The sequence below is a fragment of the Xyrauchen texanus genome, unplaced genomic scaffold, assembly GCF_025860055.1.
Source record: "Xyrauchen texanus isolate HMW12.3.18 unplaced genomic scaffold, RBS_HiC_50CHRs HiC_scaffold_629, whole genome shotgun sequence".
Taxonomy (NCBI): Eukaryota; Metazoa; Chordata; class Actinopteri; order Cypriniformes; family Catostomidae; genus Xyrauchen; species Xyrauchen texanus.
In genome coordinates this window covers 1-25,000 of record NW_026266609.1, presented here as the reverse complement: position 1 = coordinate 25,000, position 25,000 = coordinate 1, and the positions used below count along the sequence as shown (strand labels likewise).

Here is a 25,000-nt window from a genome sequence, read left to right as displayed (position 1 = left end):
GCATAGACACATTATGCAGACTAGTCATCTATCAGAATCCAGAATGTGTGACATGATTCATGTAGATCTGTTCTTTAGAATGGGGGGTGGCTGCCCAAATTCACATACAGTAAGTTAATTAAGCATTGTATACACCACAGATCCCCAATATTCAGACACTAATATGATGAAATCAAATTACAGATACTTTTTGGAACTTTACATTCACTGGTCACAATCTACTTTCTATACATGGAAAAGAGTAGCTTGCATTCTTCTAAACTAATAGCAATTATACAGGTTTCAGATGACTTGAGCAGTAAATGATGATACATATTCTTTAACTATGAGTCAAAAGAAAGCAAAATACATCTGAAGAACTTGTAATGTTCTGTTTAGCAGATTTACATAAATCAGAAATGTGACATTTTGGATCATGACCAAACAGTTTTTTGGATCTTCTGCTCTGTTTGTAGTTTTTATGTTTAAAACTGAAGCAAGTGCATCATGGCAATATGCCCTTTATATGTAAACTGGTAATTTGCATGTATACATTTCTCATTCACCAATATTCAGATCACTAGTCTCAGTTTTCTCCACATTAGTTTGGTCAATAAATTGATATAATTCAGCAACCCTTTCAAAACATTTAAAAAGTTTTATTCTTTATTTATATTTTGTATTAGAAACATCATCAAAAGTGATTTTTAGTTTACTCATGTTGCTGCATGATAAAAAAAATCATGTGCCATATATAATAGGCAGAAAAGGATAGCGCCTGATACGCATACCTCACTAGTGCATAGAGAGGCTGTAACAGATTTTTCGCAACCTTGGATATGTGCAGAGGGAAAGCTGGACCGGAATTCTAAAGCATGAGGCAGGTGTTAGCTAATACCAATGATGGAGCACTGTGGTGGAAACAAGAGCTGGTTCAGTGGTGGCCATGAGGGCGTTTCTGCTAACAAGGTGTCCAGACGTTTGTACTGCTTCTTGGACTCGCGTTTCCCTCGGATATTGCGAAGGCAGTTTAGGGCACCTCGGTCAATAAGAATCTGTTAAAAGAGTGTGGGAAGGAATTGTGAATGAGTTCTTAACTGCAATAACTGATATCCGTGTACATATACAAGTACTTGTCTTTACCTCCAGCAAGTAACATATGAAGAGGTTAAGTGCTGCTACAGCCACCAGTAGAAGTTTATAGCTCATATCGGTAATGTCATAGAGGTTCAGCAGTTTCTGGATGATGGTATGAGGAAAAAGCACTAGCCAGATCATAATTCCAAAGAAGACCAACAGTGTGACTACGAACAAAACTAAAAAGGAGAAAAAACATGTAGTCAGTACATTTACTGTCAGTAAGCTTATTAAATTTATATATATATATATATATATATATATATATATATATATAAGGCCTCTTTCACACCACACATATATGCAGTGCTTATGTGTAACTGAAAAAGCAGGCTTGCATTGTGCTTGCAAACTGACATTGTTTTTACCATGTGACATAACTGCAAAAATAAAAAAATAAAATAAAGTGATTTCTGGATCACCAAACTGAGTATTTCCCTAACATTACTCCTCAATTTGCTATTTTTCTGAGAAATAGGTCATTGTGCTAAGACGTTTTAATACCATGTCTGTTTGCAGCGCAAAGTCTAAACTCAGTTCCTGCATTTGCAGTTTAGAGATTCCACCAGCAGGTGGTAATAAAGTTAATGTACAAACTCTGAAAATATGATGTAACATCGAATGATGTCCATGACATCACTGTTGTTGTAGCCGTTTTATGAAAAATATATGCATGAGATTTGTGTTAAACCATCTTTAGGTCATGGTTTATTTTTCGATTATTATTATTATTATTATTATTATTATTATTATTATGTATATATTTACAATATTATTTATGACCTAATTTGTATTGGTATTTTTCCACATGTTCTCCTTTAGTGATTTTTAAGTCACTGCAAAAGGGGCCGATGGAAGAATTTGGTTTAAAATGTTTGGATTTGGTATGATGTTTTTGACCACTTTGTTATTTTGATTATATTTTCGTTTAATTTGTATTTCAGTTTACATTTTTTTGTTTCAATAAATTAATAGATTATTTATTTTAAATCAAAATCGACTGGTAAAAGTGATGTGCGTTCCGATACAATCACTGTTAATATTAGCCAAGATTTGTGTATCATTCTCTATAATTTTCTATAAATCCAAATCCTGACAAGAACCACATTTTCCATGCGTATAAAAGAATGTCACAGAAATATGCTTGACATTCAATGAGAAACAATGTACAAAAGAAAATCAACCCATGTTTCTATTCTTCTAATTCATTGTATACAGTCCATTTTCACCAACTTTTTATGAATGTGCTGTATTTGATTATATCGCTGGTGCTTGACAGGAATGGACTATATATAATATGATGCAGACGGTGCCGGAAAAGAACCTCAGAATTAAATTGCACTTGACCCAGCCCAAAAACTAATTTTTTTGTATTTGCATGAAAATACCAAAAATACCTGGCCGTACCCATTGACTTTGGATGTATGACTTATGGCATTGTGCTGCACTTAGCGCTAACACTTTTTTTTTCTCCCCTATGCTCCCCAATTTGGAATGCCCAATTCCCAATGCACTCCAAGTCCTCATGGTAGCATAGAGACTTATTGAGTGCATTACCATGGAGACGTAGCATGTATGGAGGCCCACACCACTCTCCACAACATCCATGCACAACTCACCACGCACCCCACCGAGAGGGAAAACCACACATTATAGTGACCACAAGGAGCTTATGCCATGTTACTCTACCCTCTCTAGGAACCGGGCCAATTTGGTTGCTTGTCCGCTCTCTTAAAAATGTTGTATGGTTGTTTTAGGGGTTTTGGATCATTCTGCTGATGAAACATTGAAATAAAAAAAATAAAAAAAACATATCGTATTTTCATCCTCCAAATATTATCCCTCACAGCCTTGTTTTCATTCACATCAAAAATCAAGTATTGTGCTACTGTCAATAAGCTCTATTGGAAGTAGGCCAAACCGTTATGAAATATAATTTACATGAAGAGGGACATTTACATCTCAATTCAAATTAATCTACACGGAACCCACACCCCAAAGTGTATCTGTAAACTGTTTAAATCACCTGAATTTAGTCATTTTTACTAAATAGAAAGTGTCGTTTTTATCCCCATCACTGCATGTAACTTGCATTAAAGCATTTTTTTTTTTGACAAATAGTCGAAAAGACCAATTCATTACTTTAAGTTGCTTCACAAAAGCCTATATTGCCAAAGATTGTGTTGACAAATAGGTTTACAGCGCACTTTCAATGTGTTTTCTGCTGTACACTGTACTATCCCCAGTTAAATAGACTCAACATTGAAACTTTACTTATGCCATGCTGCTTATATGCACAGTGTGAATACCTGTTAATATTAGGCATCAAAATAAATATGTGCCACTTATGTGTGTAGTGTGAAACAGGTCTAAGAATAAGAGGGCAAAAACAAGCAAGATGGAGCCAATGTTTAGAATCTCACCATTGTAATATAGTGGTTTTTTGTAAGGATATCCTTTAGTTATCACAATAGACATGATGATATACTGGAACCCTGATGAGGCAAACACGCTTGTGTTCTCCATGTTGGGAAGGTTTGCTGCCCCCGTCTTAGTGGAGTTTAGGGGAACATACCTAAACAGTCACAGAGGAACAATATAATAAAATAATAATAACAAAAATATTTCCTGTTACTTGAAAATTAGGTCTTAATTCAGTTATCAATCTTACCAGTCTTGTGACGCAGTGATAAGCAGGACAGACACCTGAGCTAGGATCAGTAGTACAGTGTGTACCAATAAACTAGCAAGAACTGGCAGAGACAAAAGGCTGGCAGCTGGTCGCTGTGGATGGAGCCCATCACTGGGGCCTCCTCTTCCCATTACTATAGCCAAAACAGTCACCAAGATCAAGTCAAAGAAGAGGAATTGCATGTCACCCAAATTTGTTTTCTCCTACAAAAAATAAATCACAAACTTTGTTAAATAGCTTGATTCATTTTATTATAAACTTTATTTTACTACACTTGGGATCTTGATTTAGCTGATGATTTGCATTTGAATTTGTATGTGCAAACACTCACAGTGTAGAGAATAAGTACAGAGGCAAACTGAATCAGACTGTACAAGGCCATGTACTTGAAAAGACTGAATGATGTCACCAGTGAACACCTGCCTTCCCTGTTTTAAAACAAATTTAAAACAAATCCAGCATTTATTTTTCTCATTCCATTACAAACACCACAATGTATTTACAGATAAAAACAATTTAAACAGTATAATATCTATGTTGGAACAATTAATTATTTATTATTATTACAAAAATGATGGCTCCAATATAATATTTTATAATACTACAGTATTGTATAGGATGCTGTGTGAACTAGACAATCCAAGCATAAGAATTGGCAAAGTGTGTGTTATTTACTTTATAAGTAAAGGCACGCAGCTAATGTTGTTAGACTTGGATGTGAAAGGAGAAGCCACAGAGGCCTCTGCTTCAGATAATGACACACCAACATCTGCAGCCCTCAAAGCACCACAGTCATTGGCTCCATCCCCACACATGCCCACTCTGTAACTGCACAGGTGTCAGGAGATACGGATATTGTAATTAGTGTTAAAAGTGATTTTACAAACCTATTACATACTACTGCTCTTTAATGCAGCGCTCTGCCATTTAACCTGAACTCACTTCAATTTCTGCAGTGCTTTTACCAGCTGGGTCTTCTGGTCTGGAGTCATGCGGGCATACACGGTTCCCCTCATCAGAATCTGCAACAATGCGCATTGTCGGAGTTGGACAAATCATTTTGAAAACTATGGTGCACACATTACAAGTCAAAAAGTGGAATGATATTCAATATCAATCAATATTAAGAGAACGTTTCTATGAAGTCAGTCACCTTTGGAAGATACTCAGGGAAATGATCACAAAGTGCTGCAAAGGACATTCCATTTACAGCTAAATGATAGCCAGCACCATTCTGATACAGGCCCTGAGGGCACAAGAAAAGGAAATCTTAATCTCTTTGTTGCTCCTCTTAATTGAAGAAACGGCTCACCCAAAAATGAAAATTTCCTCATGTTGTTGGTGAATTTAAGAATATCCTAAACACACTTTTCCATATATTGAAAGTGACAAAAATCACCAACTCAAAAGTATCATACAAGTGAATAACTACTTAAATTTTGGAGTGTTACTCGCACAAAGCCATCATATGACTACAGAAAACTTGGAATATTGCAGGACTAATTTTATTATTTTATAATTTTTTGGAAGCTAGAAACTTTAGTACCCATTAATTGTAATTGTAAGGAAAAATCTCCTTTTGTTTCCCACTGAAGAAAGAAAGTCATATGGGTTTGGAACAACATGAGGGTGAGTAAATCATGATAGAATTTTCATTTTATGTGAACTATTTTGATAACCTTTAATGAAAAACACAAGACATAACTATGTCAGTGGTAACTTTATAGCAATCAATTGGGTCAAGTGAGCAGACCTGTGTTAGAACATCCATAGTTTCCTGAGTATTAATGATGCCCCCTGCACCATCTCCTTGATGAAACTGCAGTGAGGCCATTGAACTGGCAGTAGGGGGCGAGGCATGAACGAAAATAACCCGCTCATGTGACAAAACCATTCCGCATGCGCGTGCTACGTTCACAGCTGTGAGGATGTTGTCACCTGACAGAGCAAAAACAAAAAAACATGCTGAATCACTTTCACATAACCACTTCTGAATGCATCTAATAAAGCTACAACAGACAGTGCTAACAAAAATGATAATTGTGAATTTTACTAAGAATTCAACTAGGCCTGACAAACAAAAAAGAAAATCATGGTTAGGCAAGCAGTATAAAAGTATTGTTGGCAAAATTATATATAGTAGAGCAGTATTGTTACTGTTGGCACAATTATACAATTTAACAGTGTTTATATCAAGTTTATTCTTTTTGGACATACCTGTAACCATTACAGGCCGAAGTTTTGCCAATTTAAGGGTACAAATTACTCCTGCACTCTCTGGCTTCACCTGATTCTTCATGACTAACAGACCCAGAAAGTTCATGTCTTTCTCCACATCCACCCTACAAGCAAACATCAAGATCTCATGCTACTGCTGCTACTTTTCAATTAGTCAATGTGAAACGGAGTTAGCAACCATTTTACTGGTGGGGGGTTCTTTGGACTAACATGCACAAAGGAATCATTCACCATAACACCAGGAAAGTGCATTAAGAAACAGGGTCAATTTTCATGTTGACTAAACTACATACACCAAAAACAATGTATAAACTCAAATGTACATAAAACAAAACACCTGACCTTTCGACAGTGCTTAGGTCAGTCTCCTTCCCAAGTTGCTTGTAGGCAAATCCTAGGACCCTGAAGCCCTGGCTTGCATACTCCCGGAGAGTGGGTGAAAAATGAGTAGGCACTGTCACAAGGAGAGCACAAGGACAGGAACAAAATTGAGTGCAGCAATAAATAGGCAGTGTTCCACATACACCATTTGTCTTTCTCAAAGTGTAAACAAAACAAGGACAAGTTTTAGGGGTCAAGTCCTCACCACTTTCTCTAAGGCAGAAGCTGGCCACCATCTCAGGTGCTCCTTTAAGAAATGCGATAGGTGAACCTCCTCCTGGTCCTACAGTCACCACACTCATCCTTTGCAGTGAAGAGGAGAAAGGAAACCGGCGCAATATTGCCACTGGCTGAATGACAGACTAAAATACATAAAACGAGACAACTGAGTTAGTTGATAAAGATTATCTTTGCTTTGTCGCAATTCATTTTTTAAGTCAATTCCTTCTTTCATCAGTGCTCACAACTATGACTGTCTCCTTGTTTAGCAGGGTGCATCACTTACAGTTCCCTCAGACTGGAGCTCAGATACAGGAGGCCTCATCTCAGCTAGTACTCGGTGTCTCCCAAACACCAGATCAAGTCCCATCTCATTTGCAGGCTCAGTCAGTGTCTGTCATTTGCATGCAATACACATTAAAGTTGCTAACTGACTAACAAATAAATACAACAGCTCCCATGAGTCATAAGGTTAAAAGAATAGTTTACCCAAAACATTTTCCATCTGTCATTATTTATTCAGTCTCATGTCGATACAAACCTTTATGCTCTTTCCGTGGAACACAAGGAATATATCTTGACATAGCTCATTTCCACACAGTTCTTAGTGAACACATCTGTCCTGCTCCAAAAAAGCAGCAAAGTTAATGTTATTTGTGGAGATTTTGATTAATCTCAATGACTTGAATATTTTGAACCTGTTCAACAAAAATATTCATTTAGATTCGTTCATGGATTTGTTTTTTTTTACCATTTCTGGAAATTACACAGAATGTAATTCTGTGTAACTCGTTTTGAAGGAGTCATTCACCACAGGAACAAGTCTAGTGATCAGTTATTAAAATATGAATGTCTACAATTATACTATGAAACTTAAGCCCTGCAGTGTTAAAGCATCATAAGCGTTTGTGGCTTTTTGTGAAAATACAGCAAGACAGTCTGGTGCTTCAAACTGGAACACTTTGGCTTCGAAAGGGAGAGACGTAAGTGAATGAGAAATATGATCCAGTTTATGGAGGTGAATGAGAATGATCACTATCATTCAAAAAGACAGATTCGTTCACGAACAATCACTTATTTGTTCACTATATTCCAAGTCTATGTAATACAATTGGTACAAAAAACATACAATAGCTTTGTGTGAAGAATAGACTGAAATAGCAGTCATTATTCCCCCATAAACTTCTCTCCACTAAAACTCTGAAATTTAAAAAGTGTAATTAAAAGATTTGAGACCTGCAGCAGAGGGGATGATTATCAGGGTATAATATATGTAATATTGGTTTATTCTTCAATGCTTTCACAAGTCTTGGAATGTAGCGCATGAGTAACTTTCACTACTTTTATGTATTTATATATTTTTTTTGGACTTTTTGGAGCTTGAGAGATGTGGTCACTACGAACTTCAAGAGTTGCATGAAGCTTTACAAATTCTTGTGTTTTCCACAAAAACAGCACATGAGTTTGGAACGACCAGAGAGTGAATATATAATGACAGAATTTTCCTTTTTGGGTGGACTATGCATTAGATTACAAAATGTATTCTGTGTCAGTATTACCACTAAACAACAATAAGAATAACAAGCAATGTGGAAAAACAAGCCATTACCCAGCCAGTGGACTCAATCATTTTGAGCTCTAGTGGATCTCCAAGTGGCTGATCAGCTAGTAAAGCCACAGTATGACAGGTGGCAAGTGCAGAGAGCATCGGCCCAGGAGGGAGAAGACGAGGGTCAGGGATCAGCTCGCCAAATTCTGTTCCACTAGCTTCCATCACACCCCACACATCCAGATCCTCTTCTGTAAGTGTGCCGGTCTGAAAAGATCACAGTATACACTTTTAAATAAAGACATACAAACTTTATAATTTACAAGCTTTTGCTTTACAACCGATTATTCACTACTGGTCTGTCATAAACTTTTCATTGTAATTCCCTGTCATTCTGAGTCCATTCAAAGGTATTGGAAGATCAAGGGGAACACCTTTAAATACATTAACTTAAACACTTAAGTAAATGCCTTGAACAGTCCTTTTTGTTGACACAAAATACATGCATACAATGTGAGAATAAGGATGTTTGATTTGGGTATACAGCACATCCAGTTTGAACTTATTTACTTTAGGCAGGATCTTGGTATTTTTCATAGACAGCAGCAAAGTGTAACTTATCTTATTATTTATGGTTCATAATCTGGTCAATAAACATATCCATGTAAACTAGCTTTTATGGAAATTACACTAAAGTAATATTCTTAACCAGTCAACGGATCTAAAAAAGCTGAATAATAATAATAATAATAATAGAAAGAACTACTCTATTGGTCTCATACCAGGACATTGCTGATGTAATCTTTAAACAAACAGAATGCATTTGCTGAGCAATAAAAGTTCATTTAACAGCTGTGGAGCAGGGGGGGGCGGGGCCGGGTCGGAATATCACGCACCCAGTCCCCAATCGGCCTGATGAGGCGAGGGATAAAGGTGGCCGGTGACGATGGTTCGAGAGAGAGAGAATTACGGGCATGTCCATCGTATGTGTGTGTTTATGTTTGTATGTTTTGGTTTTGAGTTTAATTAAATATTATTTATATTGTCAAGCCGTTCTCACCTCCTCCTTGCCCATCCTTTAACTGTGTTACATTGGTGCCGAATCCCGGGAAGGAGGAATGTAACAACGTTAAAGGATGGGCAAGGAGGAGGCGAGAACCAGCTTGTCAATATAAATAATATTTAATTAATCTCAAAACCAAAACATACAAACATAAAACACACACACACACGACGGACATGCCCGTAATTCCCTCTCTCTCGAACCATCGTCACCGGCCACCTTTATCCCTTGCGCGCCTCATCAGGCCGATTGGGGACCGGGCGCATGCCCCTCTGCTCCACAAAGACCATTATCGGAATCAACAAATGTATGATTCTCATAAAAGATCTCCTGTGGAAAGCAAACTAGCCATGTTACCTGCTGCTGGCAAACGTGGCAAATAATATTTTTGCATTTGAGTAACAAGCACCGCATCTGAAAGGACATGGAATGAAGTGACTCCCCCAAGAGATCACTGCTCAAGCCTGAAAAGGTGGACATGCTCTTTCTTGACAAACAATATTTACATGACTACTGTACATATTTATTGTTTTGCATGTTCGTTTTGTACATAGACTATGTTTGTTGTGTGGCATGTTGATTGAGGTTTGTTGAACAACACACAATTTAATCTGACTGCACTTTATTTTTTCATTTAGTTAAAATAAATAATAAATCAAATTAAATGTTTGAAATCAAGCTGCCTTGTATTATTGTGTAGGCCATTGAGCAACAAAAATTACACGATAGACCTACTGAGTGTCCAACCAATGGTATTACAAGTATAACCGGTTTTGAAGGCGGATATGCACAGGTATGACGATTATGAAATCGTGGCAAGTCTAGTAACGCATGTAGATATTTCTCAAAAAGCAGCCCCAACAAATGATCTCCTGAAACCTTGTTCTCTCACCTTGTCAAAACAGAAAAGTGATATCTTGCCACAGATGTTAATGCGAGGAGGGCTAATGCAGAACACCCCACATCGCTTCAGGCGATTCTGTGCGTATATAGCAGCTGTAGTTATAGCAGCAGGAAGAGCAGGTGGAACTATTATTGTCACAATGTCCAGAGATCTAATGATTAGTTCATTCCAGGTTGTCTGATGAAACAAAAGTGGATATATTTAAGAAAATTAAAAAAAATACAAATAAAAATGATTATGCAAAGAATGGAAACATTTTAAAGCGAGTCTTCATTCATGTTGTTCCAAATCGGTATGATTTATCAAAATTGTACACTCAGTCACCATTAATTTTCATTGTAGGGAAATAAAGAGTGAGTAAGGCTATCTCCTTTTGTGTTCGAGGGAAGAAAGAAAGTCATATGGGTTTGGACCATCATGAGGGTGAGTAAATGATAACTGAATTTTCATTTTTAGGTGAGCAATCCCTTTTAAGTGACAGCACAAATAATGAGGTAGTTTATAATAAATATATGGAGGATATAGTCCCCTTAATCAACTTTAAAATACTTACATTGCTCATTGAAAGTATGACAAGGCTATAAATGGTGCCGACCAGTGCTGAAACGCAAAAGAGTTTCATTCTGATAAGGGCTATATTTTGCATTAGAACCAACACAAATAAAAGTCATGGAATACATAAGATGGTATCCAGTAACCCGACTTACCTAGAACTGCTAGGAAAAGTAGGAACTTTATTGCATCCCTGTAGAAGCGGAAGTCTAATGGTTGAGGGTAGAGGATAGAACTAATAAGATCCCCTTTGGCTGTGAAAAATCCTGAGTAAGAGAAATTAATGTTGTTTCAATAAGAAAACAAAAACTCAAGATGAAAGTAATTTTATTGCTTCTCCCAATTTTAGCCAAGACAAAGCATAATAGCATATTATTGAAGAGTATTTAACCCTTTAAGCTTGGATGGGTTAATAGCTGGGTCCCACCAAGAAAAATAATTATGATCAAAATATTAACAACTAAAGTCTTGAACAACACAAAACAGGTATCATTTTAAAGCTTAGAAGATGTACTTTACCATGCATTTAGGAATTATGACAAAACTGAACAAAAGCTTTGAAATTTGCAGACAAATCAGATGTGTTCCATTTTGAAAATCTATTAATAATTTTGCACTGTACATATAATTGTAATCGGTAAAAACATCAAACTGATCAAATGTAGCCATGTGTCAAATGTTGTTGGAAAGCTCTCGATAGAGTAGAATACAATCAGCCTATTTGTTTTACTCACAAACAAAAATATAGCAAGTAACAGCCAAGTATATGTCTTTGACATACATGTTACATTTAAACAGCTGTTGCTTATATGCTGCTTTTTCGCTTGTATCTTCAGGACAAATGAACAAAACATAAAATATCACATACCATTACTTGGAGGTGATTATCTTTAAAACGAGCCCACACACAACATAATAGAATGCATAGATCATTAAAAAATCCACATGAAGCACAATGTGCACATAGCACACTTAATCGGAAATTATGTAGTACGTTGTCCAGCACCATGTAACGCTAAACCAATCGTATTAGGATTCTGATTGCTACAACCAGAGGTGGAAGTCATCCAAATATGGGCAGAGAGGATCCTTACTCTAATTACGAATGGCCACCAGGAGATGGCGTCAAGTACATAACATGGACTCAATGATGGCTCAAATGACACAGAATGGTACTAAATGAGACATTGTTACTCATGCTTGCATGATTTGGTGAGAAATTATACCTTAAGTCATTGTTGTACTTGCATGTGTAATTAGTTCTTATGTGCAATTATTATGTTTTATATGTTTGGAGAAGCTTTTGGACACTTGGAGTCGTTTTGATGCTAGGATATATTATACTTGAAATGCTATATCTTTTGATTATTTTTTCGTGTTAACACAAAATTGTAATCAGTTACAGGTGACATAATTGGGAACAAAACAAAAGCAGTTTTTCAGAGCTACATTTCTTATACCCTTAGATATATAATGTCCAATCAGAAAAATAAGAATTTATCATAATCTATATCATTTAAAAAAAAGTTATTTAAAATGATACTAAAACACTTGACCCTCTGTTTTTTGTTTTTGCCTTTATAACCCTCATAGCTTAAAAGGGTTACAGTATTTAACATAAATGAATAAGACATGATCAACATTTTTTTCAGGGAGGTGTATCTACAGTACATGCTTAATAAAAAAAAAAAGTTTTAACTTACCTGTGCATGTTACAACAGCAATGGCCCTTTTCCCATTAGAGCCGCCTCCTTTAGCCTGGATAAGATTTGTGCCACAAAACAACGTGTGTCTGCGTTGAGACTCTGGACTGTATGTGGCCACAGAAACTGGCAATGGAGTCTTCATCACAGGTATACTCTCACCTAACAATAAGCAGTAAGTGACAGAAAGACAGAAGTATGAGCAAAAATGCTGTCTTAAACAGTATGCAATAAACCTACATGCTCTGTTGGACTAATGATGACCATTAAGCATTTTACGCTTGATAGGTTTTTAATAAGTACAGTGTTTGGTCACTTAATTCACATTTAAAATGCATCCATATCTTTTGCATTATTAGTAACTGGACAATTTCTAGGAACATGTATATTTTTTAACAGAATGTTAGTTCTATGAAAAGCTCTAGGATCATTTGTTTGCACATTACTTTATTTAAATGTCTACGCAACAATATGCATACATTTTATCTCTGCCTTAAGAGCCCAAATTATTTGGGGGGGCCACTGTAGATTCAGTGCAATGCATAATTTTAGAAGTTGTTTGCATCCTCTCACCAGTCAGCATGCTTTCATTCACCATGCACTCCCCTGCCAGCAGGGCAGCATCACAGGGCAGGAGCAAACCCTCAGCCGGAATTACAATACAATCCCCTGGAACCAACTCCTCAGAGCTCACAAACTCCTCTAAAAAAAAAATAGAAGCAAACAAACAAATTATATCAATAATGAATAAACACTTTGATAAACAGCCAACATACCACTGACTATTGCTAGAAATTACTGAATCTAGTGAGACTTATTTTTGGCATTTAGCAAACAACGTCACCTCCAGTATCTCTGCGCACAGTAACATTAACTACCAAGCGGGCCATTCGTCGGAGAGTTGTGCTTTGCTGTAGAAACATAAAATAACTTCTAACAATATAAAGTCACAAAAACACATAAGAGCTGCTAAAAACAACAACAAATGTTTATGTACCTTACGAATCTCATAGAGGGACACAGCAATAGAAATTAAGGATATGATGAAGATACAAGCAGCATAATAATAGTAGTTGTCTGACATCCACAGGATGATGCTAAACACCTGAAACACGTAGAATGGATTGAGGACCTGGAATATACAAGAAAACTGGTTAAGTATATGCATGCTTCATTTGACAGCATTTTAAACTCTGAGAAAACATTACAGCGTTTAAAAAGAAATGGAGAAGGCCTACCTCCTCAAAGAGAAGTTGCAAGTAAGACTTCACAGGTACGTCAATAATATTGGCTCCAAAGATCTGCTTTCTGAAATATAGAAAGGATGTAAAGCCAAGAAAGGCAGTGATAGTGCATGGTATGAAATATATTTGTGTGTCATATAGGCATTTAAGAGTTATAAACCTTGAACTTTGGTCTGCTCGACTCAGTCCTTGCTGTAGACCATGCAGGTCAGAACAGGTCCAGCCTTCATTGAGAATACTGGGAACAAATTATTATTTACTACTTTTCAGTCACTATAATAACCATGTAAAGCTTTCAGGGAAAACTAATACAAAAAACAAGACTGTACCTTGCTTTGCAGAAAGCTCCTTTCTTGGCCATCCATATGTAACGAATGCCCTCAAACATATAGTATCTAAGCAATGTTTTCTAGAAGGAAAAACAAGATATGAACAAGAAGATGGTCCTGAAATTTACAAAATACCCTATTTTGACTGCATTTACCTTTTCTGCGTGTAGCTGCACAGTGTCCCTACATTCATTCTCATCTGCATCTCCTACCACAAACTCCAAACTGGAAGAGTTGAACACAAGAGTTAAATAAGATGTGTATGACTTTATTTCTTCTGCAGAACTCAAATGAAAGTTTTTAGAAGAATATCTCAGCTCTGTAGGTTCATACAATGCAAGTGAATGGTGACCAAAACTTTCAAGCTCCAAAACAGCACATAAATTAAGAATTAAATTAATCCAAAAGACTCCAGTGGTTTAGATGAGAACAGACCAAAATATAAAAAATTTTTACTGTACATGACGCATGTATGCGCAGAGTGCTAGATGGCGCTAGGAAGTGAAATTGAGTTTGAAATTATGATCGCCAAGGAGATTGCATAGATCAAGTGTCAATTACATTTTATGGATGTGCAGAACCGAGATATTCTTTTAAAAATCTTCATTTGTGTTCTGCAGAAGAATGAAAGTCATACACATCTGGCATGGCATGAGGGTAATTCAGAACATTTTCATTTTTGGTTGAACTATCTCTTTAATCAAAATAATCCTGTCCGGACACAATATATATATATTTATTAGTTTTAAAGATTAAAGCAAGATTAAGTGAGTAGTAGTCGGCTGGTCATGTGATCCTAACATGGTGGACCCCATAAAGGGGCTCTCTCCATGCTGAATAAAACAGTTTTTATAAGATTACTGATATGATTGGAGTCTTTATCTCATGTAAGCACTCATAATTTTATACAAGTTTCATAAGTACTATTAATTTCTTTAGGAGTAAAACTTCTGTTTTGAGGAAAAAATTACAGTGGGCACCTTTAAATTAAGAATAAATGACATTTGGTAGAACAAATACAAACACAATTCATAAATATTTTACCATTTAAATATTTTTTTTTTTTTCTTGCATTACAGTAATGAGAAATAGGTTTTTTTAATATTAAAGAATTGAAAATTGTAGGGGTATGCTTAATTGTCATGAAAATAAATAAATAGGTTTAATCTTTATACACAACAATGTCTTTGAATTTGCAGAGAAATATGAATATCACTACTGATCTATGAAAACTATGTTTATACTCCCACAATTTGTAAAACAGGTAACATATAATAGGTTACCATATTTTCAATGCAAAAAATAAAACAAGTAGAGGGTTCCTTTTTGAAAGAAACTCAGATTCAAATAAATACACAAAAGGAAAAGTAGGAGTAATAAATGTACTGTGGCTCTTACCTGCCTTCCTCAACCTCTTCTGTAACCACATCTATAACATACTGTTGTCCATATCTGTCCTGTAATAATCAAAACACATGCTTCCTTGTAATGGAAAAGAAGGACCAAGCAATTTATCTTCTTCCACTTTTTGTTAATATTTTACCAACAGATATTGTACATTTCAGTAAAATAGACACTCATTGTCTGCATATCGAGACAATACCTTTAATAGCAGAACATCTGCTATTGGAATGGGACAGGAGGTGCAACGGGCCAGGATGCCAAGGCGAGGGCGCCAGTTGAAGAGCACTAGCAGCAGGCCTAAAGTACATAAAGCTACAATGCGGCACAACCACACCTTCCAGCATACCCATCTGTATCCCTGAACATCCTGAGAAGCAGATTACATATATATATTATACAGGTGAAACTCGAAAAATTAGAATATCGTGCAAAAGTTCATTAATTTCAGTAATTCAACTTAAAAGGTGAAACTAATATATTATATAGACTCATTACAAGCAAAGTAAGATATTTCAAGCCTTTATTTGATATACTTTTTATGATTATGGCTTACAGCATATGAAAACCCCAAATTCAGAATCTCAGAAAATTAGAATATTACATGAAATCAATAAAAAAAAAGGATTTGAAATACAGAAATGTCGGCCCTCTGAAAAGTATAATCATGCATATGTACTCAGTACTTGGTTTGGGCCCCTTTTGCATTAATTACTGCCTCAATGCGCGTGGCATGGATGCTATCAGCCTGTGGCACTGCTGAGGTGTTATGGAAGACCAAGATGCTTCAATAGCGGCCTTCAGCTCTTCTGCATTGTTTGGTCTCATGTCTCTCATCTTTCTCTTGGCAATGCCCCATAGATTCTCTATGGGGTTCAGGTCAGGCGAGTTTGCTGGCCAATCAAGCACAGTAATACCATGGTCATTGACCCAGGTTTTGGTACTTTTGGCAGTGTGGGCAGGTGCCAAGTCCTGCTGGAAAATGAAGTCAGCATCTCCATAAAGCTTGTCTGCTGAAGGAAGCATGAAGTGCTCTAAAATGTCCCAGTAGACAGCTGCGTTGACTCTGGACTTAATAAAGCACAGTGGACCAACACCAGCCGATGACATGGCTCCCCAAACCAACACAGACTGTGGAAACTTCACACTGGACTTCAAGCATCTTGGATTGTGTGCCTCTCCATTCTTCCTCCAGACTCTGGGACCTTGGTTTCCAAATGAGATGCAAAATTTGCTCTCATCAGAAAAGAGGACTTTGGACCACTGAGCAACAGACCAGTTCTTTTTTCTTTAGCCCAGGTAAGACGTTTGACATTTGAAGCCCATGTCCAGGACCCGTCTGTGTGTGGTGGCTCTTGATGCAGTAACTCCAGCCTCAGTCCACTCCTTGTGAAGCTCCCCACACATTTGAATGGCCTTTTCCTGACAATCCTCTCCAGGCTACGGTCATCCCTGCTGCTTGTGCACCTTTTTCTTCCACACTTTTCCCTTCCACTTAACTTTCTATTAATGTGCTTTGATACAGCACTTTGAGAACATCCAACTTCTTTTGCAATTACCTTTTGAGGCTTTCCCTCCTTGTGGAGGGTGTCAATGATGGTTTTCTGCACAACTGTCAGGTCAGCAGTCTTCATCATGATTGTGAATTCAACTGAACCAGACTGAGAGACCATTTAAAGGCTCAGGAACCCTTTGCAGGTGTTTAGCTGATTAGAGTGTGACACTTTGAGCCTACAATACTGAACCTTTTCACAATATTCTAATTTTCTGAGATTCTGAATTTGGGGTTTTCATAAGCTGTAAGCCATAATCATCAAAATTATATCAAATAAAGGCTTGAAATATCTTACTTTGCTTGTAATGAGTCTATATAATATATTAGTTTCACCTTTTAAGTTGAATTACTGAAATTAATGAACTTTTGCACGATATTCTAATTTTTCGAGTTTCACCTGTATATAAATAAAAACAAGGACAATATTATTATCAAATGTTATAGAATTGCACAGTAGATAATAGAATAGTGGATTAGTACCATATGTGACACAACACTAAGGTCCTTGGGCCTAGGATCTGTTATGATAGGCTCTGTATCTGGGGAGGTCGGCCCATCCAACCCCTTACCACAGCTCCCTATAAGACAAGATCATTAATTGATACTTCAGTCCTGAGCAAATGTTCATAAATGAAGAATGTTAAGACAGCACAATGCAAAAGAATCGAAACAACACAATGTACATCCTTTGCAGTGTTCACTCCCTTTCTGTAAATACAAGATTAAACTCTAGAGTCTAGCATGTTAATGGCGATTACAGTCTCACACTGTTTTAAAGGCTGTATTATTATCTGTACCTTCCTTCCCATTTGCAGTGTACACAACAGCAAACTTATGCAACATTTGTAAATATATTGCCACGTTGTGCACCACTAAGACAAATCCGGCCTGTAAAATTATCCATGTCACCATGTTTCACAGATAATGACACCTTTATAAGGGTTTCACAACAATTGAAATTGTGTTTGAGCAAGGACCAATGACTTAGCTCAGCTCTGGTCCTTTAAAAGCAGTACCTAGAAGAATCAAAATAATTACATCTCAAACCAGTTACTGTAGCTCTACTTGGTGTTCTCAGACGTAATTTTTTTTCTTCTGTTCTCTCCAATAACAACTTATATAAATGCTTATAAATCACATAGCAAATGACATTTTCCATTATATTGACTGCTATATGATCAACCTACAACTGTTTTTGAAGTTTCTTTTTTGAAAGTTTAAGCCTCAACTTGATGTTATTCCTCTTTCTTTTTTTCAGATCATGTGCTTAATTTTTGATGTTTCCACTCAAACCAAAAAAAGACTGTGCTGACATTCACTTATCAAATGTTTGCTTCATCATGAGAAACAAACTATAGCAAAATATATATACACACATAAATATATATACTGTGTATGTGCGCACACACACACACCTTTACATACTGTGCTGTATTATTTTAGAGATCAAAACCTCTACATAAAAAGCTCCATTTAAGGAATCTTGAAATACAGGTTCTGCCACTACAATAGAAGTAAGAGAAGAGAAGACAACAGACGAGGGGGATGTCTAGCAGTTAATGTGCTTGAAATATGGGAGTAGAATACGTGGGGGATGTCGGGGACATGTCCCCCTCACTTTCAATTAAGCCAAAGTTCGTCCCCCACACTTTTTCACAGGGCAAATATGTTGTGTTTCATACAGCAAATGTTTATATGTGTAAATGCAAATGTTCAAATTCACTGGTCAATCTTTTAAGAGATTATAGCTGCTCCGCCACGTACTACATGAGCTGATTATGTAGCGTTGCTCCTATAGAGCCCATGCCTCTCACCCAATCTGGATCTCAGCCACAGATCATTGGTCACAAAATCAAAGTGGCAAAATACTCTTCACTAATTTTTTTTACCGTGACATCAAGCTAGGCAAGTTGTCATAAGGCATCACATCGGTTCATGTTTTTGATGATGATCTGATATTATTAGGGTATTATAACTCCGTTCTTAAAGCGTTAAAAGCTTAATTATGCATGCAATTAGCACTCCCGATTACATTCAAATTAATTTGACTACTTTGACATACATTTCAAAGCACATTTTTAAGTTTTTTTAATTGAGTCTAAAGAGACCCAATTTCAGTCATGGCAAAATGTGTTGTTACTGTGTTTTGCCTTTGAAAGGCAGTATTGCTGTTGAACTATTATTTATATATATATATATATATATATATATATATATATATATATATATATATATACACACACACACACACACACACACAGGCATACTGGTGGCCAAAAGTTTGGAATAATGTACAGATTTTGCTATTCCAGAAGGAGATTGGTACTTTAATTCAATAAAGTGGCATTCAACTGATCACACAGTATAGTCAGGACATTACTGATGTAAAAAACAGCACCATCACTAATTGAAAAAAGTCATTTTTGATCAAATCTAGACAGGCCCCATTTCCAGCAGCCATCACACCAACACCTTATCCTTGAGTTATCATGCTAAATTGCTAATTTGGAACTAGAAAATCACTTGCCATTATATCAAACACAGTTGAAAACTATTTGCTTTGTTAAATGAAGCTTAACATTGTTTGTTTTTGAGTTGCCACAGTATGCAAGTTACTGGCAGGTCTTAAGGTCAATATTAGGTCAAAAATGGCAAAAAATAAACAGCTTTCTCTAGAAACTCGACAGTCAATCATTGTTTTGAGATATGAAGGCTATACAATGCTTGAAATTGCCCAAAAAACTGAAGATTTCATTCAAAGGTGTACACTACAGTCTTCAAAGACAAAGGACAACTGGCTCTAACAAGGACAGAAAGAAATGTGGAAGGCCAGATGTAAAACTAAACAAGAGGATAAGTACATCAGAGTCTCTAGTTTGAGAAATAGACACCTCACGTGTCCTCAGCTGACAGCTTCATTGAATTCTACCTGCTCAACACCAGTTTCATGTACAACAGTAAAGAGAAGACTCAGGGGTGCAGACCTTATGGGACGAATTGCAAAGAAAAATCCACTTTTAAACAGAAAAACAAAAAGAAAAGATTCGAGTGGGCAAAGAAACACAGACATTGGACAACAGATCATTGGAAAAGAGTGTTATGGATCTTAACCCCATTAAGTTTTAGTGGGATCAGCTAGACTGTATGGTGTGTGCAAGTGCCCCACAAGACAGTCACATCTATGGCAAGTGCTACAGGAAGCATGGGGCGAAATGTCATCTGAGTATCTGGACAAACTGACAGCTAGAATGCCAAGGATCTGCAAAGCTGTCATCGATGCACATGGAGGATTTTTTGATGAGAACTCTTTAGTACAAATTTCTTTCCATAAGAACAAACTCTGTGCATTATTCCAAATATATACACCACCAGTGTGTGTGTGTGTGTGTGTATATATATATATATATATATATATATATATATATATATATATATAGAGAGAGAGAGAGAGAGAGAGAGAGAAGGAAAGTTTATTTATATAGCACATTTCATACACAAAGGTAATTCAAAGTGATTTACATGGAAGGTAATTTTAAAATCACTTAAGAACAAGAAAATAAGAAGTGCAGCACAGTACACACACAGGCAGTAATGCATATATACAGTATAATTTAGCAATGTTGTATATACTGTACATGTAAAAAAGAACAATTGTCAGGTAGGTTAGATAAAAAAAAGTGCTTCATGGGTTCCTATAAAGTGCTCAGGTAGTATATACAGTATGTTCTTCTTGTGCTAAACATGACGTCCCCACTTATTTGAAAAGATAGAAGTCATATCAACTGTCTTTTAATGAACACAACAAAAGATTAAATCGATTTAGCAGCTATTTGTATTTACAACAATACTTGAATTGAAGAACAGGTGTATATTACATGGAGGGCAAAATACGTACCACACTTTGTTCTTTTCCCTTGTGCAAGTCACACAAACCATACAATAACCTTCACTACGAGATTTATCTAGACATTACGGTTGTTTCCGGCGGGTCAAACATCCACAAGGGCTTATATTCAAAGTAAACCAAATCCTCCAGCTGGCGCCTGGTGTGACAGGAAAAGTTTCAGTGCAGGTAAACCGCACAATGCAGGAAATCAACCGCTCCGCCTACATTCCTCTATGACCACAGGTTTGCTTTAAATATCAGAATGCTGAGGAATGAAGCCAACAAAGATTTGCTCAACAATAAAAACACCTACAACGTGACAGCAGACGAAGCATTTTGTATATTCTTATCAAACGAGGGGCTTTCGACAAAAAGGGCAACAAAGAAAATCCTAATAATGCAAATATATGACGACTATCAAGTTGTTTGGAGAGACATATGTTTGAATGCCAAACACCCTGAACACGTAACCTGCAGTTTTGTGGTTCTGACAGCCTGCACATCTGATCTCAGATTATTTAAACAAGAAGTAAACAATCCGGACAAAATCCTAATTAATCCAGTTTCCAATTGTCATCCGTTGGACTGCCGACTGAAACGAAATCGAAATTTCCTGACAGTCTAACCGCAAATTAGTATCGATATAAAGACATAACTTACGAACTATGTTGTTTTGACATGAGCAACGAATGATCTGATACTGACTTGACACAATTGAACCGAGCAGCTAAACAAATGAAGGACATTCAGAGAAATTCACACGAAATAAGATTATTCGTCATATGAATCAAATCTAATACCCTGTGAATTACAACTGTATGGCATGCAAGTATAACATGCAGTCAAGAAGAGTTCGGGGATGCAACTATTCGTGTGGTTAGCTTCGGTGACCATTTCATTAAGAGTAGACATGCGCCAGCAAATAACTTACACTTACCAGGCGAATCCATCTATAAACTAAACGAGATTGCCAAAGCCCATACTTATAAATCTAGAGGGATTGTTTTACCATACACAACCGCGTAAGTAGTTTTCACTCTCAGTTCTCTAAATGTAAACCTAAACCCTTCTTCCTTTATTTTCTGGTGGCTACTCACCCATTGACTGGTTGAACAGTGCCCACTGGAGGACACCATGAGACACAACGTTCTCTGTCTTTATTTATTTACGTGATTTAGAATGTGATTTATTCTTCAATTTAATGTAGTTCACAACGTCAGTCACAAAAATAGGCCTTTTTCATAATTTATGATAGAACCTGGGTGCACAATTTGTTAAAAGATTACTGTGTGACATCCTCAAGCATTCACTTTTCTCAAAGCATGAGTGGGATTAAAGGAACAGTCTTTCATCATTTACTCACCCTCATGCCATCCCATATGTGTTTGACTTTCTTTCAACTGCAGAACACTAACGAAGATTTTCAAAATAATATTTCAGCTCTGTAGGTCCATAAAATGCAAGTGAATGGGATCCAATACTTTGAAGCTCTAAAAAGCAAATAAAGGCAGCATCAAAGTAATCCATAAGACTCCAGTGGTTTAATACATGTCTTTTGAAGCTATCCAATCAGTTTTGGGTGGGAATAGACCAAATGTAACTAATTTCTTACTGTACATCTTGACATTGCAGTCTCTAGACAGTGTTGGCACGATCATGATTTCAAGCTCGATAACACATCCTAGTGCTTGACGCATGCACATAGCACTAGACGGCACTAGGAAGTGTAATCGAACTTGATATCATGATCGCCAATGACTGCAGATGTCAAGATTTATAGTGAAAAAAGGAGTTACATTTTTGCTGTTTTCACCTTCTTGTATCACTTCAGAAGACATGGATTAAACAACTGGATTCTGATTGGTGCCTTAATGTGCCTTTTTGAGCTTCAGATTTTTGGTCACCATTCACTTGCATAACGTGGACCTATAGAGCTGAAATATTCTTCTAAAACTCTTTGTTTGTGTTCTGCAAAAGAAAGCCATACATATATGTGATGGCATGAAGGTGATAATATGGGATCATTTAAATTTTTCCTTTGAGGTCTCATAGTTTTATCACATTTATTGTAACTGTCAACTTGACATCTACCATACATAAAAAAATATTAGGACACAAGCTAGACCATGATGAATATTATTTGTTTCCCACCCAAACACTGACAAATATTTAGTTTAATTTTCACAGGCCATAGTTTAACCACAATCAGGTAAAAAATCTAAATGATGACAATAAATGATAGTCCTGTTATATATTTATTTATTTTTTGCAGAGCACACAAAGTACATTTATGCTATTTTGCTAACTTAAAAAAATGTTGCGCACACACACACACACACACACACACACACACACACACACACACACACACCAATGTATCCAAACACATATGAGGGCTGTTTGTTTTTCCTTCTTTTTGTTTTGTTTAATATATATATATATATATATATATATATATATATATATATATATATTAGAATGTGAGGTCTGCATTAATGGGCATGATAAGACAAACACTTAATATTTCTTATTATTGGAACACTTTGTGATGAATTTACACATTTACACAATAATTTAAATAAACTGAAATCAAGGAGTAAACGGAGTGTTATTTTCCAAATATACAAATTAGCTAGCAGATTATCTTTTTTCTTTATAAATTGCCATCATTTTCTTAATTTGTGCGATGGCTTTTCCAGGATTGAGACCCTAAAAAGGAGAGATCAAATTAAATGGTTAAAATAGGCTACAGAAACAAAACGATCTAAACATACATTGTAAACAAGCTTTGACTTAATGTCCAACAGCAGTAAGACCGACTGAAGGTTTGTCAAGTAAATGGCAGCTATGCATTTTAAAGAAAAGAGTATGAACATACCTTGGGACATGTCTTTGTACAGTTCATTATTGTGTGACAGCGGTAAAGGGAGAAAGGGTCCTGTAATTTGGAGAGACGCTCTTCTGTAAAGTCATCACGAGAGTCAATCATCCACCTATATGCCTGCAGAAATAAAGTGGAAACAGCAAGAGGTCAAACATTGTTTTATTCAAAGTGTTGGTCCGAACTAAGAACAAAAAATAAGAGTATATGATTTAGTGTATAGAATTAACACAATGTTAAATAAATTACAGTAATTATTGTACAGCATAAATACTGTACAATATAACAGATTAACCTGTTTGTAATTGCTAAAATTAGCATCACTCTAGAGAGAAATATAAATACCTGCATAAGCACAGCTGGGCCAAGGTATTTGTCTCCATTCCACCAATAACTAGGACAACTTGTGCTGCAGCATGCACAAAGGATGCATTCATACAGGCCATCCTATGAGCAAAGTAAAGGGCAATTAAAAAATTATTAGCATATATCGCAATCACCATTCACATTAACAGATTCCAACTAAATCCAAATAAAATACAGAGCAGGGAAGATCATACCAGCTTTTGACGGTCCTCGATTGACTGGAGGTACTGTTCCTTTCCCTGTTTTGACTCGTCCTTCTTCTTCAGATAAGGCTCGATGGACTTGTACTGTGCATAAAAGTTGCTCATATCCTAAAATGACACCAATTATGTGTATAGGATAAGTTTAAAATTTAAAGAGAAAGATGGTATATTAGTGGGGTTTTCAATTAACAGTGTCATACTCACAGGGACAAGATCTTTCACAACATACATGTGAGGAAGAGGGTAAATCTTTGACACTTTGCTGGTATTTGAATCAATTTTGTTTAAACAGGCTAACGTGTTGCCCCCGTTGATGTTCATAGCACATGAACCACAGATACCTGTAATGATATCACATATGGACATAATGATCCAACATTTTAACAAGATGCAAATACTGTATGTTTATAAAAGTAGCATCTAAAGTAGTTATTTTCATAAAAAATGTCTAGTCTGGTTATGTTCCACTTACCCTCTCTACAGGAACGTCTGAAGGTCAGTGTTGGGTCGATCTCATTTTTAATTTTGATGAGGGCATCAAGAACCATCGGACCGCATCTAAGATGGGTTAACGTCAATTTAAGTCATTTTAAATTCTTTAAATGTAAAGATCCAAGCAAAAGAAGGAAACTGTAATGAGTGTACATACGTGTTCAAATCAATTTCATAGGTTTGCATGCGTGGCTTGTCACCAGTTGTGTCAGGGTCCCATCTGTAA

The 25,000-nt window shown here is 36.3% G+C and overlaps 2 protein-coding genes across 4 annotated transcripts; both read right to left on the bottom strand.

Annotated features, from left to right (window-relative positions):
* Positions 1-6: 6 nt before the first annotated feature.
* Positions 7-21,911, bottom strand: atp13a2 (ATPase cation transporting 13A2). Of its 3 annotated transcripts, XM_052125079.1 has the most exons (30): positions 21,770-21,898; positions 20,842-20,989; positions 17,427-17,524; positions 15,594-15,761; positions 15,389-15,447; positions 14,146-14,215; positions 13,991-14,070; positions 13,822-13,899; positions 13,656-13,725; positions 13,415-13,549; positions 13,262-13,328; positions 12,991-13,119; positions 12,418-12,579; positions 10,870-10,980; positions 10,716-10,762; positions 10,151-10,339; positions 8,256-8,462; positions 6,933-7,040; positions 6,633-6,789; positions 6,389-6,500; positions 6,026-6,150; positions 5,562-5,746; positions 4,962-5,054; positions 4,751-4,830; positions 4,484-4,636; positions 4,140-4,236; positions 3,788-4,011; positions 3,540-3,691; positions 1,123-1,295; positions 7-1,034 (listed from the first exon to the last, which is right to left on the bottom strand). In XM_052125079.1, the coding sequence occupies exons 3-30, from the start codon at positions 17,427-17,429 to the stop codon at positions 867-869; spliced, it is 3,402 nt and encodes a 1,133-aa protein (XP_051981039.1). In that variant the 5' UTR covers positions 17,430-17,524; positions 20,842-20,989; positions 21,770-21,898; the 3' UTR covers positions 7-866. The 3 variants fall into 3 exon arrangements, with proteins under 3 accessions (XP_051981039.1, XP_051981038.1, XP_051981037.1); XM_052125078.1 differs by lacking the exon at positions 20,842-20,989 and having other exon boundaries at positions 21,770-21,911; XM_052125077.1 differs by lacking the exon at positions 20,842-20,989 and having other exon boundaries at positions 21,764-21,875.
* A 1,360-nt stretch (positions 21,912-23,271) lies between these two features.
* LOC127642457 (succinate dehydrogenase [ubiquinone] iron-sulfur subunit, mitochondrial) lies at positions 23,272-24,996 on the bottom strand (the record flags this gene model as incomplete). Its single annotated transcript, XM_052125076.1, has 7 exons — positions 23,272-23,541; positions 23,711-23,833; positions 24,059-24,160; positions 24,274-24,390; positions 24,487-24,623; positions 24,755-24,840; positions 24,932-24,996. Coding segments are annotated over 7 exons (699 nt in total), but the record flags the coding sequence as incomplete, so codon positions are not given.
* Between the last annotated feature and the right edge of the window lie 4 nt (positions 24,997-25,000).

Bases quoted from the DNA above. Each gene is read 5' to 3' on its own strand.
- atp13a2 (XM_052125077.1), bottom strand. The intron at 15,448-15,593 runs GTATTGTCTCGA...TGATTATTACAG, and splicing joins CAGATGTTCTGCTATTAAAG to GACAGATATGGACAACAGTA. The intron at 4,831-4,961 runs GTGACTGACTTC...GCATTGTTGCAG, and splicing joins TCCCTGAGTATCTTCCAAAG to ATTCTGATGAGGGGAACCGT.